General features: G+C 44.5%; 1 protein-coding gene across 1 annotated transcript; it reads right to left on the bottom strand.

The window, feature by feature from the left end:
* Positions 1-190: 190 nt before the first annotated feature.
* On the bottom strand, positions 191-10,000 carry ZNF697 (zinc finger protein 697). The gene is made up of 5 exons (XM_081845544.1): positions 9,914-10,000; positions 6,720-6,785; positions 3,420-3,502; positions 2,955-3,042; positions 191-1,796 (listed from the first exon to the last, which is right to left on the bottom strand). The coding sequence occupies exons 4-5, from the start codon at positions 3,016-3,018 to the stop codon at positions 955-957; spliced, it is 906 nt and encodes a 301-aa protein (XP_081701670.1). The 5' UTR covers positions 3,019-3,042; positions 3,420-3,502; positions 6,720-6,785; positions 9,914-10,000; the 3' UTR covers positions 191-954.
* Positions 10,001-15,018: the final 5,018 nt, after the last annotated feature.

Below are 15,018 nucleotides of genomic sequence, written 5' to 3'. Positions count from 1 at the left end.
TCTGGCCCCCAAGTCATGCCAGCTAACAAATCCTTCTACCCTACGGTGCCTCTTCACCCTAGGGACTGTATAGAGTGCAAGATTTTCACTGTCAGTTAAGTGCATCTGAACATTTTCCAGATACCCAAATGCAATTTCAACCAAAAATCCAAGCACAGGTTAAAAATGGAAGGATAGGTAACTCTTTTTTATATTAAAAAAAACCCAAGGTTTTATTTCAGAGAAAAGTAAACACTGTTAACATGTTCAAAAGCTCTTCCATTTCCTCTCTCCCCCCCCCCCCCGATTCAGCTGAGCCCCTAGAGCAGCATGTGTATACATATAATTTTTAAAAAGAAAACATCAATGCAATCAGGGGAGATATTGCGTGAAAGACGAAGGGGGATTTTCCCACCTGCAGATGAAAAAGGGAGGGGTTTCCAAAGTTAGAATTTGGAATCAACTACACAACACAGCATGCTTTCTGCTCGCTAAATGAGGACAAAGTGTTCCTCTCACTTACTGCACATCAGCTGAGGTCTTGGTGACTGTATCCCTACAGGTCCAAAGTTCCCATTATTTGTTGAACTCTGCTTCCCTAACCCAACTCATCAATCCAGCAACTATACTCACTCACTTCCCCAAATTACCTGACTTGCAACATCCAGTCTTCCTCCCTGTTGCTTGGGGAAGCTCCACCCTACTGGCTGTTGCCCCAGTGCCACACAAGTCCTTCCACATAAATTTGGCCAGGCTTTTCAGACGCACATGCCACCCATAGTTTAAACACTGACTTGGCAAGCAATGGTTTACACACAGCAAACATGTTTCCTACTTAAAGTACAGCTCTAGCCTCTGTTCACTACAGTTAAAAACGCTACGTTTCTTAAGGTTCCTTCTTTATTTCATTTCCCCATGAAACTTAGAACATTCATTAGCTTTTATAGGCAAGGCAGTCGTCGTCCCCCTGCTTCCCTATCCTATGTGAAGTCTGTGGTGTTGTACGAGGTGCGTCTTGTATCGGAAGCCTTTGCCGCACTCAGCACACTTGTAGGGTTTCTCTCCCATGTGGGTTTTCCGGTGCCTTGCGAGATGTGAACTCTGTATAAAGCCTTTTCCACACTCAACACATATATAGGGCTTTTCGCCCGTGTGCGTCCTCTGGTGCTGAGTCAGGGTCGAGAAATCGCTGAAGCTCTTCCGGCACTCGCTGCATTCGAAGGGTTTCTCTCCTGTGTGGGTTCTTTGGTGGTTCACAAGGTGTGAGTTCCGACTGAAGCATTTCCCACACTCGGGACAAAGGAAAGGCTTCTCTCCGGTATGGATTCTCCTATGTGTAAAAAGGTGAGAGCTCACCGTGAAGTTTTCCCCACATTCACTGCATATGTAGGGCTTCTCCCCCGTGTGAATTCTCTGGTGTTTAATAAGGTCAGAGCGCCAGCTGAAGCTCTTGCTACATTCGGTGCACTTATGGGGCTTCTCTCCCACTGGAGAGATCTCAGGTTGGACATTAAGGCTTGAATTATATTGGACGCTCTCCCCACCTTCGGTGTAACGAAAAGGTCCTACTCCCAAGGGAATCTCAGGTGGAGACACGATGTCTTGGAGGAGTCCCAGGCTACCACCTCGATCAGCAGATTCATTATGCTGCTGATCAGGACAATTGCCTTGCACCTGCTCATCTTCAGTGGCTCCTCCATGACTTTGGGGAGCATTTTCTTCGTTTTGTCTCAGTAGAAGCTCATCTTGCTGCACCTTCTCTGCATCATCTCCAGGAGGAATCTCTTCCTCATACTCACTTGGGATCTCATAGTTTCCTAGAAAGTAGAAGCATCAGATAGGAGGATTTAGACCAATAATATTAATACAGTGCTGCCCCGCAAGACGAATGCCTCGCAAGACGGAAAACCCACTAGACGAAAGGGTTTTCCGTTTTGGAGGTGCTTCGCAAAACAAATTTCCTATGGGCTTGCTTCACAAGATGAAAATGTCTTGCGAGTTCCTGCGGGGTCCCCCCCCCTTTTTCTAAGCCGCTAAGCCGCTTATCAGCTGATCCGCTAAGCCGCTAATAGTGCTAATCCGCTAAGACGCTAAGGGGCTTGCTTTGCAAGACGAAAAAAACACAAGACAAAGAGACTCGCGGAACGGATTCTTTTCGTCTTGCGAGGCACCACTGTAATAGCCTGAAAAGCAGGTATGGCGTGGCCCCTGAGGGCTTTAAGAATCCTACAGACTAGGGCGGAATAACTAGAAGACACTTCATGGCCTGACTTTGGGGAGTTGGGTGTGAGGCACAGGCAAGTTAACAGCCAAGGAAAGAGACAATTCATGCTGGCAATCACCCCATGAAGGTGAGAAGTGGAAAGGGGGGGCAAATCCTTCCCCACCAAAGAAACATGGATTTGAAACTGGAGTGGCCCAGTCCCCTCCCTGCCCAATCTTTCTCAGGGGAAGGGCCTGGCCGGAAGCGCATGCTGCTCAGTGCTGCCACTCGCCCACCCCAGTGTTGCCTCATAAGGAAAGCACAACTACACAATCGGCCACCTCAGACAAAGATGCAGAAGAGAGGAGAAAGTGAGGATATCTATACAGTCATAACTCGGGTTACAGACGCTTCGGCTTGCGCGATTTCGGGTTGCGCACCATGCCGAACCTGGAAGTACCGGAATGGGTTACTTCCGGGTTTCGGCGCTTGCACAGAAGCGCTAAATCACGTTTTGCGGATGCACAGAAGCACCGAATCGCAACCCGCGCGTGCGCAGATGCGGCGCTGCAGGTTGCGGACGCTGCGGGTTGTGAACGTGCTATCCGCACGGATCATGTTCGCAACCCGAGTGTCCACTGTACTGCCATTAGTGACGAAGATTAGTAAAGACCAGCTAGAAAATGTGTTTCCAGCCACACTGTGCATAAAGTGAGACCAGGATGAGATATTTGATATAAACCACTTTCTTTTTTGGACTGTTCTATCTCACCTATAAATTCTCTTTCTGTAGAACTGGAGAGCACAGATGCACACAGTTCTTCTACTGGTTCCATCCACAGATGTCACGCTGGGGAATCCTGCTCATAGCAAGACATATAGAAAGATAGGCAGACGATACTTCAAATGTCTGTAAAATCTCTTCCAAGTGCAATACATTAATCAACATAACAAACCACACACACACACACACACCCCTACCCCTTCACTAGCACAGTAACAGAAACTTTACTGGGACTTTATCCATCTCCCAGGTCAGAATTCACCTTCAACATTGCCATCTGAGCTCACTGCAAACCCATTCCCAACTCGCACCTGTCTGAAATTATTGTAAGCAGTATTTCTATAGCACCATCCCTATACACTTCCTCAGATGAAGAGCGGTTCACCTTGTATACTCAGAGAGAGAAAATAATCCGTTTACCCAATTTACACATGAAAACAATTAAACTTTCACCTGGTGCCTTCATGCAAAAACTGGAAAATGACTCAAGACCCTGAGCATGCCGCTTTCAAATCTCCTCCACTTTGCCCCAAAGTCTGTTTAAAACAAAATACAGGGACAAAGGGGGAAATGAAAAATGTTATTATGCATCTTTACATTTCGTAGCAGCAGAACCTTGGGAGTAGATGGCAGGAATCTCCTCAGAAATACTTTTCCTGCCACTCCCCACCCCCATCAATGTTCTACTTGAGGAGTATGGAAATGCATGAGGATTTGTATACACAACTAGGCCAAACTATGCATGATATAACTGGTTCTACTATAACTATATTCAGGCATCACACCAAAGCCATTGTTTGCTGTGATGTCTGAATGGACACGTCAAGGTTTGCAATCCATGAGCAAACCAGAATGTCACAAGCAACAGCTGGTGCTAGTTGTGGCCCAGTTCGCACATCCCAATAAGCCGGGGTATGGCTTACTGTGCGCGGGTGGCGCTGTGGGTTAAACCACAGAGCCTAGGACTTGCCGATCAGAAGGTTGGCGGTTCGAATCCCCACAACGGGGTGAGCTCCCGTTGTTCGGTCCCTGCTCCTGCCAACCTAGCAGTTCGAAAGCATGTCAAAGTGCAAGTAGATAAATAGGTACCACTCCAGCGGGAAGGTAAACAGCATTTCCGTGCGCTGCTCTGGTTCGCCAGAAGTGGCTTAGTCATGCTGGCCACATGACCTGGAAGCTGTACGCTGGCTCCCTCAACCAATAAAGCGAGATGAGCGCCGCAACCCCAGAGTCGGCCACAACTGGACCTAATGGTCAGGGGTCCCTTTACCTTTTTAAGGCTTACTGTGACCACATAAATGCACTGGCTTCTTAAGAGCAGCTCCCTTTTACTTTGGCTCAGTTACAGATTGTGATGAGGAAGAGAGACTTGAACCACAATCAGCCTCATATGAAGCAAAACCTTTGCTTAACTGTTGCAGCAGTCTCCTTTCTAGAAGGTTAAGTAATATATTGTGCATTTCCACTAAACCATGGGTTTCACTTTGTGTGATAGGCATATATGTCCAGCCATGTTCAAATTGAAAAACTAATTACAGGCATTGCTCAATCTATAAGGGCACCTGTACCCCCACCCCCAATTTTTTTTTCTCTTTTAAACCACAGCTGTTGAGCAGATGGAAACAAGAGAAGACTTGCAGCTTCTAATCATGGTTATTTCATGTGCCTGTAAACCTAAACCATTATCTGGGTTTGAAATAATGGTTTATGCAAACCCTGGTTTAGTGTACAGTGGTACCTCAGGCTAAGAACTTAATTCGTTCCAGAAGTCCGTTCTTAACCTGAAACTGTTCTTAACCTGAAGCACCACTTTAGCTAATGGGGCCTCCCACTGCCGCCGTGCTGCTGCTGTGTGATTTCTGTTCTCATCCTGAAGCAAAGTTCTTAACCCAAGGTACTACTTCTGGGTTAGCGGAGTCTGTAACCTGAAGCATCTGTAACCCGAGGTACCACTGTAATGGCTCTATGGAGCTGCTTATCTGCAATATGGCATTGGAAATAAATAAATAAATAAGATAGATGATAGATAGATAGATAGATAGATAGTAAGTATACTATTAATGCCTACCTTTTTAATGTTGAAAGATTTAATGGGATATTTTTATAGCAAATTTAACAACAACAAAATAAACAAATGGGGGGAAACAAGGCAAAAGAGAAAAAGAAAACATCAGCTCACATTAGTAATCCAGTAACCATCAGTATAGAAATCTCAGTTTGAACATATGCGATGAGTAGTATTCCATTAGCACACCCCTTTAGTGCAAATATTTCTGCTTGGGCAACGGCCCCTGTCCCATGTGCACCCCATGCCCTCCCCAGATTTGCTCTGGAAGGTTGGGAGACCCCCTAGAACAGACATGGGGATGCCTGGGAGAAGAAAACCCTTTTGTACAAGCAGATATCCTTGTGCTGACAGGATCGTTACTTTAGTGCTGCCTTGGCTACAACCATAAGTCAATATACACCGTCCAAATGTCCTGACAGATATCCAGACAAAATTGATGTTTATAAGAACTACGTTCAAATGTAGCAAGGTCCTTGAATCATTGTGTAATAGATAACGGGTGGTTGTCCTTCCAGGCTCTTGGAAACCATAAGGCCTTGCAAAATCCACTTTTTCAGTCCTGCCATTACCACAGGAATATATTTTTAAAGTCATGGGCCCTATAAATATCAAGGATTTGCTCGATACAAAATTAATGCAGACAGTAACCAAAAAGAAAATAACACAAGACATGTGAATACTTTATGCCTCAAAATTATAAATTAACAGCAGTCTCTCAAAGAAGGTTTACAATGAGTTTCTTTGCCTCCTCCTTACTTCTGTTTTTACCCTTCTCACAGCTTTCCAACATTGTTTTCACAAGATGGAAACGGGTTTGTAATGTTAAGTCTAATTATTATTATTATTATTATTATTATTATTATTATTATTATTATTTATTGAATTTATATACCGCCCTATACCTGGAGGTCTCAGGGCGGTTCACAGAAAATATACAGTGGTACCTCGGGTTACAGACGCTTCAGGTTACAGATGCTTCAGGTTACAGACGCTTCAGGTTACAGACTCCACTAACCCAGAAATAGTACCTCGGGTTAAGAACTTTGCTTCAGGGTGACAACAGAAATCGTGCTCCGGTGGCACGGCGGCAGCAGGAGGCCCCATTAGCTAAAGTGGTGCTTCAGGTTAAGAACAGTTTCAGGTTAAGAACGGACCTCCAGAACGAATTAAGTTCTTAACCCGAGGTACTACTGTATCATTGTATGCTTTTTACCCTCATATATACATTTCTGGAGATACTTTGGGTGGAATTCAATATATCACTTGTAGTAATGGATTTAAACACTAGGAGACGATATATTGTTTAGTTATTATCCATCCTTTGCAGCTTAAACTTGAAAGCAAAGACAAGGTTTGTTTAACCTTCTACAATAATTAGCAAGAATGCTTTTAGGCAGACTGGCTTTTTCTGGTATTACCCCTTTTCTACCCTTTAAAAACAATATTCTCCCAAATGTTGTTTTATAATCAATGCTATTTACATGCAGAGGTCAAAACTTTGGCCTATTCTTGTCCACATTGGGCTCTCATTTTGCCACATCCTAGGCACCTAGAACCCTAGAAAACCACAAAGCCCTTTTCAAAGTGCCAGACTTCAAGAGAGCTTTGAGTTATGCATAGGGAAAAACCATGCATTCTTTATCTGATGATAACAGGCGTACAAGTTTGGAATGGACACTTCTTACCAAGCAGTGCCAAAGAATTTCAAATCTGGCAGGGTCCTCATTTATCACACCGTCAACTTTTGCCATCTGGAAATGAATCAGCAATGTTTTAGTCTTTTCCTGGATGACTCAGAAAAATTTAGGAAATGAGCCGAGAACAAGATGGTTCTAGGCAGCTAACAGAATCCCCCCCCCACTTAACACATATGTGCTATTAAAATATAGATATATTTCAGAAAAGGTGGGGCAGAAATGGAACCAGCTAACTAAACGCATTAATGTTCATGGCTGTTTGATGATCAGCCAGGTTGTTCCCTTTAGCATGTATCAAAACTTGCCATGGAAGGTTGAACCGAACATTCAAATCCTTTAAAGAAAAGACTTTCCCTGAGAATACATATTTTCTTCAGCAAAATGATATTCAGTGTTATTTCAAACCTTTGCATATTTGAGAGAAGTATCTGAACTTGGAGTAACAACAAACTGGCAAGCCTCCCTGGGAAAGGGTCCCTAAGGGTGTAGGATGTCTGTGTAAGTGTGAGATGCCAGTGCCACCTGTGCAAAGTTGCAGTCGTGTAAATAAATCACGTGCAAAATGAGGGTCTACTGTAATTGCGGGGGGGTGTTTGCATCTTGGGCACTTTGCTGTGTGTCGTAATCTGAGAAAGACGTGCTTCCACTGGGCCTGTAATTGGGGCTCCTCCTGCTCTCATTCCACTGAGCTGGAGAGATTATTTCTTTGGCCTAAAGTCCATTGCTCTGTATAGTTAAAGCTCTGGTTTTCCCAGTAGTGATGTATGGAAGTGAGAGCTGGACCACAAAGAAGGCTGATCACCGAAGAATGGATGCTTTTGAATTATGGTGCTGGAGGAGACTCTTGAGAGTCCCATGGACTGCAAGAAGATCAAACTGATCCATTCTGAAGGAAATCAGCCCTGAGTGCTCACTGGAAGGACAGATCCTGAAGCTGAGGCTCCAATACTTTGGCCACCTCATGAGAAGAGAAGACTCCCTGGAAAAGACCCTGATGCTGGGAAAGATGGAGGGCACAAGGAGAAGGGGACGACAGAGGACGAGATGGTGGGACAGTGTTCTCGAAGCTACCAGCATGAGTTTGACCAAACTGCGGGAGGGAGTGGAAGACAGGAGTGCCTGGCGTGCTCTGGTCCATGGGGTCACGAGGAGTCGGACACGACTAAACAACAACAAAGTCCATTGCTAACCATTTCCAATCTTTGTTTGTCACCTTTCTGAACTGTTTGTTCGCTTTATGTAACGGAAATCGTTTCATGTCCTCTGCGAAGCTGGCCACTTCACTGCTCTGCCCTAATTCCAGTTCATTTTATGAACACATTAAAAAGCAACAGTCTAAAGACAGTTCTATGGGGGACATGATGCCCCCCTTTGTAAAAGCTCATATTTAATCTGGAAAGACGCAGGAACTGGAGGTCAAGGAAGACAAGACCATGGCGTTCTAACCACTCATGATTTACTGCGTTGGATTAAAAAAAATTGAAATTGTGACGATTAGCAGTATTGGGACTGGACTGCTGGTTTCCCCTATTGAATAAAATATTCAATATCACTTCTCAGCTCACGACCATCTCTTGCTTATGATAAGGTCTGAGTGCTCAAGTCTCCCAGTTTCATTGTCATACATCATTCAGTATGTGGTTCAGCTGGGCTGATCATTGCCGAACCTCAGCTATTGAATCATAGAATCCTAGAGTTGGAAGAGACCACAAGGGCCATGGAGTCCAACCCCCTGCCAAGCAGGAAACACCATCAGAGCACTCCTGACATATGGTTGTCAAGCCTCTGCTTAAAGACCTCCAAAGAAGGAGACTCCACCACACTCCTTGGCAGCAAATTCCACTGTCGAACAGCTCTTACTGTCAGGAAGTTCTTCCTAATGTTTAGGTGGAATCTTCTTTCTTGTAGTTTGGAACCATTGCTCCGTGTCCGCTTCTCTGGAGCAGCAGAAAACAACCTTTCTCCCTCCTCTAGGTGACATCCTTTTATATATTTGAACATGGCTATCATATCACCCCTTAACCTCCTCTTCTCCAGGCTAAACATGCCCAGCTCCCTTAGCCGTTCCTCATAAGGCATCGTTTCCAGGCCTTTGACCATTTTGGTTGCCCTCCTCTGGACATGTTCCAGTTTGTCAGTGTCCTTCTTGAACTGTGGTGCCCAGAACTGGACACAGTACTCCAGGTGAGGTCTGACCAGAGCAGAATACAGTGGCACTATTACTTCCCTTGATCTAGATGCTATACTCCTATTGATGCAGCCCAGAATTGCATTGGCTTTTTTAGCTGCCGCGTCACACTGTTGGCTCATGTCAAGTTTGTGGTCAACCAAGACTCCTAGATCCTTTTCACATGTACTGCTCTCAAGCCAGGTGTCACCCATCTTGTATTTGTGCCTCTCATTTTTTTTGCCCAAGTGCAATACTTTACATTTCTCCCTGTTAAAATTCATCTTGTTTGTTTTGGCCCAGTTCTCTAATCTGTCAAGGTCGTTTTGAAGTGTGATCCTGTCCTCTGGGGTGTTAGCCACCCCTCCCAGTTTGGTGTCATCTGCAAGTTTGATCAGGATGCCCTTGAGTCCATCATCCAAGTCGTTGATAAAGATGTTGAATAAGACGGGGCCCAAGACAGAACCCTGTGGCACCCCACTAGTCACTCTTCTCCAGGATGAAGAGGAACCATTGATGAGCACCCTGAATGCTAATGATGTGGAAGGAAGAAACACTATACCTTTGACGGCTACATTTGCTGATACTAATGCTTAAATCCACACTCAGACGACAGCTTCGCTGTGCGACTGTGCACAGTGTGGTGTAGTGCACAGTGTGGTGTGGTGGTTAGAGTGTCAGAGAAGGACCTGACAGATCATTGTTCAAATCCCCACTTGGCCATGAAGCTTAATGGGTGACCCGAGGCTGGTCACTGCCTCTCAGCTAACCTACCTCACAGGTTTGCCTTGGGGATTAAATAAGGAGGGGAAAGAATCACACATGCCACCTTTAGCTCCTTAGAGATAGAGGTGGGAACATAAAAGCAACAAAGAAATAAGTATTTTTCTCTTCACCCAGCTCCCCTCAATTTGTGAAGTTTGTGGGACACCGGTATATACTGACTTGTGTCTCCTGAAACAGCAGCAGGATAAGCAGGTAATTTAATTTTAATCAAGTCTACGGATTGCCTTACTTTGCTGTTGCAAACCACGTAGGTTTTCAGTCAGGATGTCTTGCCGACGTGCATCTTCTGCATTCCAGGATCATTGAACAGGCCGCCCTGCACATCAAGAGATTAACAATGACAACAATAACTTACTAGTGGCGTCCATCAAAAATCCACAGCAGGGTGGAAGGAACATAATAGAAGAAGAAAGCACCTCCCTTTTTTCCTTCCCACCCCCTATCTATGCTACCCACAGTTGCATTTTCTCCTTCTTTAAAGCATGCCTGGAACTGAGGGAAGTGCCTTTGAGAGAGTGGTTTGATTACGAAAGAGCCCACCAAAAAGCACTTCCTCCTAGTTTCCAGTAGGAGAAAGCAGTTGCGGCAAGGAGGCTAACCAGGGTAAGCTGTCTGGGGTTTGGCTTGAAACTGTTGTGCTCTTTGCCCTTCACTCAAATCCGCTCCCATCCAGGTCATGTCTTGAGAACAAATACAAAAAATAAAATTCTTATTATTATTATTAATTAACTCCACTGAAGTCTGGCCCTGAGGAGTTTTGCATTTAAATGGAGGGAAGTGAGAGCCTCTATTGCCAAGGGCATTCCTAGCAGCTTGAAGGATTTGGGGACTTAGGTGGAGTTTGTATCCAGTTGTCTCCCAAGACAGACAGATGCACATCTTTTTCCATTGTGGGAAGGCAGTTGTAGACCCAGCCCTCTCGGCAGACTCCTCTCCGCACACCATCAGAGTAGAAAACACTACGCCACCCTATGGCTCAATGTTCTGACTCAGATTCATATTTTTCTTGGTTTGAAGCAGCACCGTGTGGGTAGCAGAACATGAAGATAGATAACCAACAGTCAAAGATTATGGCTGCATTTGCCCAACAGTGTCAATGATTCCTTACTTAGATTCCATTTCCTGCTAAACCTGTGTAAACTCAATCCATTGAACAAAGGGTATGTTAATACAGATATTCTCCACAAGGTGGCTGCAAAAATTACTTTGCAGTGAGAAAAGATTGTATGGATCCACCTGCTGAAATTCATGCACAAAGTAATCCATTACTTTAACTGGGAGACCTAGGTTAACATCACCATTTCCCCATGCAACAGCAATTGCCTTGGGCCTATTATTCCTTTCTCCAGTCTGATCTACTAACTCACAGGGTTCTGGTGAGGATAAAATGGACGAAGGATAACAATGTATGTTGCCTTGAGCTCTTTGGAGGAAACTTGTATTTGTCCAAATATGAAGAAAACTGTGGATTTCTTATGTATTAAATACTGTGGACATCAATTCACTAATTCCATATTTTATTCATTCTGTCAAATAAAAAGCTGTATTCCTCTGGCCACAACGCAGCTTTATAATTATCGGGTGTATTTCTCATCATAAATGAATTCACTGGTATACTAGCACGTTTTTTTAAAAAAAACCCTGTTCACAGCGGGAGCCTGTTCATGTCTACTCAGAAGTAACTTCCACTAAATTCAATGGGACTTACTCCCAGGTAGGTATGTGCAGAATTGTACAAGTTTTTGTATCACACTTGTTTTTTTTTAAAAGTGTGAGAGAGGGACAGAGAACAAGAACTGCACTCAGTTGCCTGGACATTTTGCTAATTGAATCTGCTAGTAGAAATAATGCAAATTCGATTATTAAATTTTCAGTCCCTTCAACACACCTCCCTTCTGCCCCGCAAAACACAATGCACTTTGTTACAACAGATATGGGTACTCTGTGTGTGTGTGTACAGCCTGAATCACGATAACAGGTTTTTATCCCATTACAGGTGCTAATTAAGACTGTAATTGTAATCTCATTTACTTCAGCCTAAGCCTCATTGAATTCAAAATAATTTATTTCTGAGCAGACATGGTTAGGAATGGATTATGCTGCAATCTACCAATGCCAGGATATTTCATTTTTGAATGGTTGCTGTACTTATTTTACATTTTTGAATGGTTGCTGTACTTATTTTACATTTTTGAATGGTTGCTGTACTTATTTTACATTTAGGTTTTAATGTAATTGTCACAGTCTGGTGTCCCCGCCTCCCTTTTCCCCAGAACTCACTTTTTACATTTTTTCTACTGTGTCTGCCAAGTAAGGATAGCATTTCATGTATCTGATAAAAGGGACACTCGCCCATGTACTTATGCCATGATAAACGTTCTTGTTTAGAAGCCTACCAAGATCCTTAGAAAACTGAGGTAATTTTAATCTGTTTCAGTCAAACTGCTGGACAGTTACAGCACCTACTGTGGCTGTAGAGACCGATACAGGAGAGACATGTTTTATTGCAGGTGGGGCAGATGAAGGTGTATGGTTTCGTTGGTGCATATGCCTCACGTGATTTCTTCTCTTTGTGCTCCCCCCCAGTGGACATTTCCAATGGTTGGAAAGTAAAGTTCTAAAGTCTCTTTGGAAACCACCTTGCGGTTGGTTGGTTGGTTTTCACAATAAGCAGTATATAAATCTTATGAAATAAATAAATGCATAAATAAATAAATATATGTGTTATTATTAAAGGTACCACGAGACTCTTTGCTGTATATACAAACCCACTGCCACAACTGTGCAATTTCAGCATTAAGCAAATCATCATCATCCCTCTTCCCTGTAGATCAGAGCTTTCCACACTTTTCATGTTGGTGACACACTTTTTAGACATGCATCATTTTGCGACGCAGTAATTCAGTTTCACTAGGAAAGTGGAGGTTAAACTAACCCCTTTCCACACCTGGGAGGAGTGCGGGGAGCATTCGTGCAACACACCTACACACTGCAGCCGACACACTAATGCGTTGCAACACAGTTTGGAAAGCTCTGCTGCAGAGGAAGGGCCCACAAAGTAATAGCCTCACGTGTGGTGTAGAACAGGAGTGACCAGATATTGTTACTTGTGGGACAAATATTGAATAATTATAGGCAGTTCAGCGCAGAGGTGCCAACTTGAGCAGAAGACGGTGTGTGTGTGTGTGATGATGCACACGTGGCATATGTGTGATACAAGGATGTCAGAAGGAACCAGGGGAATGGAGCTGAACGCAGTGGCAGCGCAGCTTCAATGGCTGGTGGTTCCTCTCCTCCTCTTTCCCCTCCATGACTCAAGAAGGAGAAAGCACCAGCCCCTAATCGGCCTCCTCCTGATTGTTATGCCACCTTGAGCTCCTTTGGAAGAAAAATGGGGACATAAATGCAATAAATGAATAGAGTTTGAATGGCCTGGTCTTGAGACGCAGAAGTGCAGCCTAAAACCTTATTAAATGGCTGCTGGTGGTGGTAGTGCATTATCCTGTTGGATCAGGCTGAAAGAACAGCAAACGATCCAAGTGTCTCTATTTTCCAGGGACAGTCCTGGATTTACAAGCGCTGTCCCAGTGTCTGATTTGATCCCGGAATGTACCGCTTTTCCTTAGGACGTCCCTATTTTCACTGGAGAAATGTTGGATGACAGGGAGTTATGTGACCCCTGAACCAAGGAGATAACCTTTAGAAGGCATCTGAAGGCAGCCCTATATAGTTTTATTCTGCTTTTATATGTGTTGGAAGCCACACAGAGTATTATTATCATTATTCTGGAACACGATGTCCCTGTTTTCACTGGAGAAATGTTGTGGAGGGTATGGAAATTTGGACAGTATCAAGTTATGTGACCCCTGAGCCAAGGAGAGAAGTAACTTAAACAACCTTTAGAAGGCATCTGAAGGCAGCCCTGTACAGGGAAGGTTTTTTAATGCTTAATGTTTATTATGTTTTTATGCATGTTGGAAGCTGCTCAGAGTGGCTGGGGCAACCCAGTCAGATGGGCGGGGTATAAATATTATTATTATCAGTGCTTTTTTCTGGGGGGACACATAGCCCTAAACATTTTGTGAATCTTTATACTTTTGTCCATTTACTGTCCATTTATTTTCCCCGATTTGAACTATATAATGATGATTTTCTTGAGTCAAAATGAGAGTGCCCCTCAACAATTTTTTTTAAAAGCACTTGTTGTTGTTGAATAGTAAAGGTAAAGGGACCCCTGACCATTAGGTCCAGTCGTGGCCGACTCCGGGGTTGCGGCACGCATCTCACTTTATTGGCCGAGGGACCGGCGTACAGCTTCCGGGTCATGTGGCCAGCATGACCAAGCTGCTTCTGGCGAACCAGAGCAGCGCACGGAAACGCCGTTTACCTTCCCGCTGGAGCGGTACCTATTTATCTTCTTGTACTTTGATGTGCTTTCGAACTGCTAGGTTGGCAGGATGAATAAGGAAACGATAAAGGACCCCTGGATGGTTAAGTCCAGTCAAAGGCGACTATGGGGTTGTGGCACTCATCTTGCTTTCAGGCCGAGGGAGCCGGCGTTTGTCCACAGACAGCTTTCCAGGTCATGCGGCCAGCATGACTAAACCACTTCTGGTGCAATGGAACACTGTGAGGGAAACCAGAGTGCACGGAAATGCCGTTTACCTTCCCGCCATAGTGGTACCTATTTATCTACTTGCACTTTGACTTGCTTTTGAACTGCTAGGTTGGCAGGAGCAGGGACTGAGCAACGGGAGCTCACCCTGTCGTGGGGATTCGAACTGCCAACCTTCTGATCGGCAAAGCCCTAGGCTCTCTGGTTTAAACCACAGTGCCACCTGTGTCCTGTTGTTGACAGCATCTTAAAAAGCAGAGACATCACCTTGCTAACAAAGGTCCGTATAGTTAAACCTATGGTTTTCCCAGTAGTGATGTATGGAAGTGAGAGCTGGACCATCAAGAAGGCTGATCACCGAAGAATGGATGCTTTTGAATTCTGGTGCTGGAGGAGACTCTTGAGAGTCCCATGGACTGCAAGAAGATCCAACCTCTCCATTCTGAAGGAAATCAGCCCTGAGTGCTCACTGGAAGGACAGATCCTGAAGCTGAGGCTCCAAGACTTTGGCCACCTCATGAGAAGACTCCCTGGGAAAGACCCTAATGCTGGGAAAGATGGAGGGCACAAGGAGAAGGGGACGACAGAGGACAAAATGGTTGGACAGTGTTCTTGAAGCCACTAACATGAGTTTGACCAAACTGCGGGAGGCAGTGGAAGACAGGAGTGCCTGGCGTGCTCTGGTCCAGGGGGTCACAAAGAGTCGGACACAACTAAAC

This window comes from Podarcis erhardii (genome assembly GCF_964252035.2).
Source record: "Podarcis erhardii genome assembly, chromosome: 17".
Lineage (NCBI taxonomy): Eukaryota > Metazoa > Chordata > Lepidosauria > Squamata > Lacertidae > Podarcis > Podarcis erhardii.
The sequence above is the reverse complement of the archived record's forward strand: the minus strand, read 5'-3'. Positions and strand labels throughout refer to the sequence as shown.

What these genes read in the sequence shown, in the direction of transcription:
- ZNF697 (XM_081845544.1), bottom strand. Translation starts at nt 3,018, where the DNA reads ATGGAACCAGTAGAAGAACTGTGTGCATCTGTGCTCTCCAGTTCTACA. An exon ending in TACAGAAAGAGAATTTATAG is followed by an intron (nt 1,797 to 2,954) that starts GTGAGATAGAAC and finishes TCTACTTTCTAG; the next exon opens with GAAACTATGAGATCCCAAGT.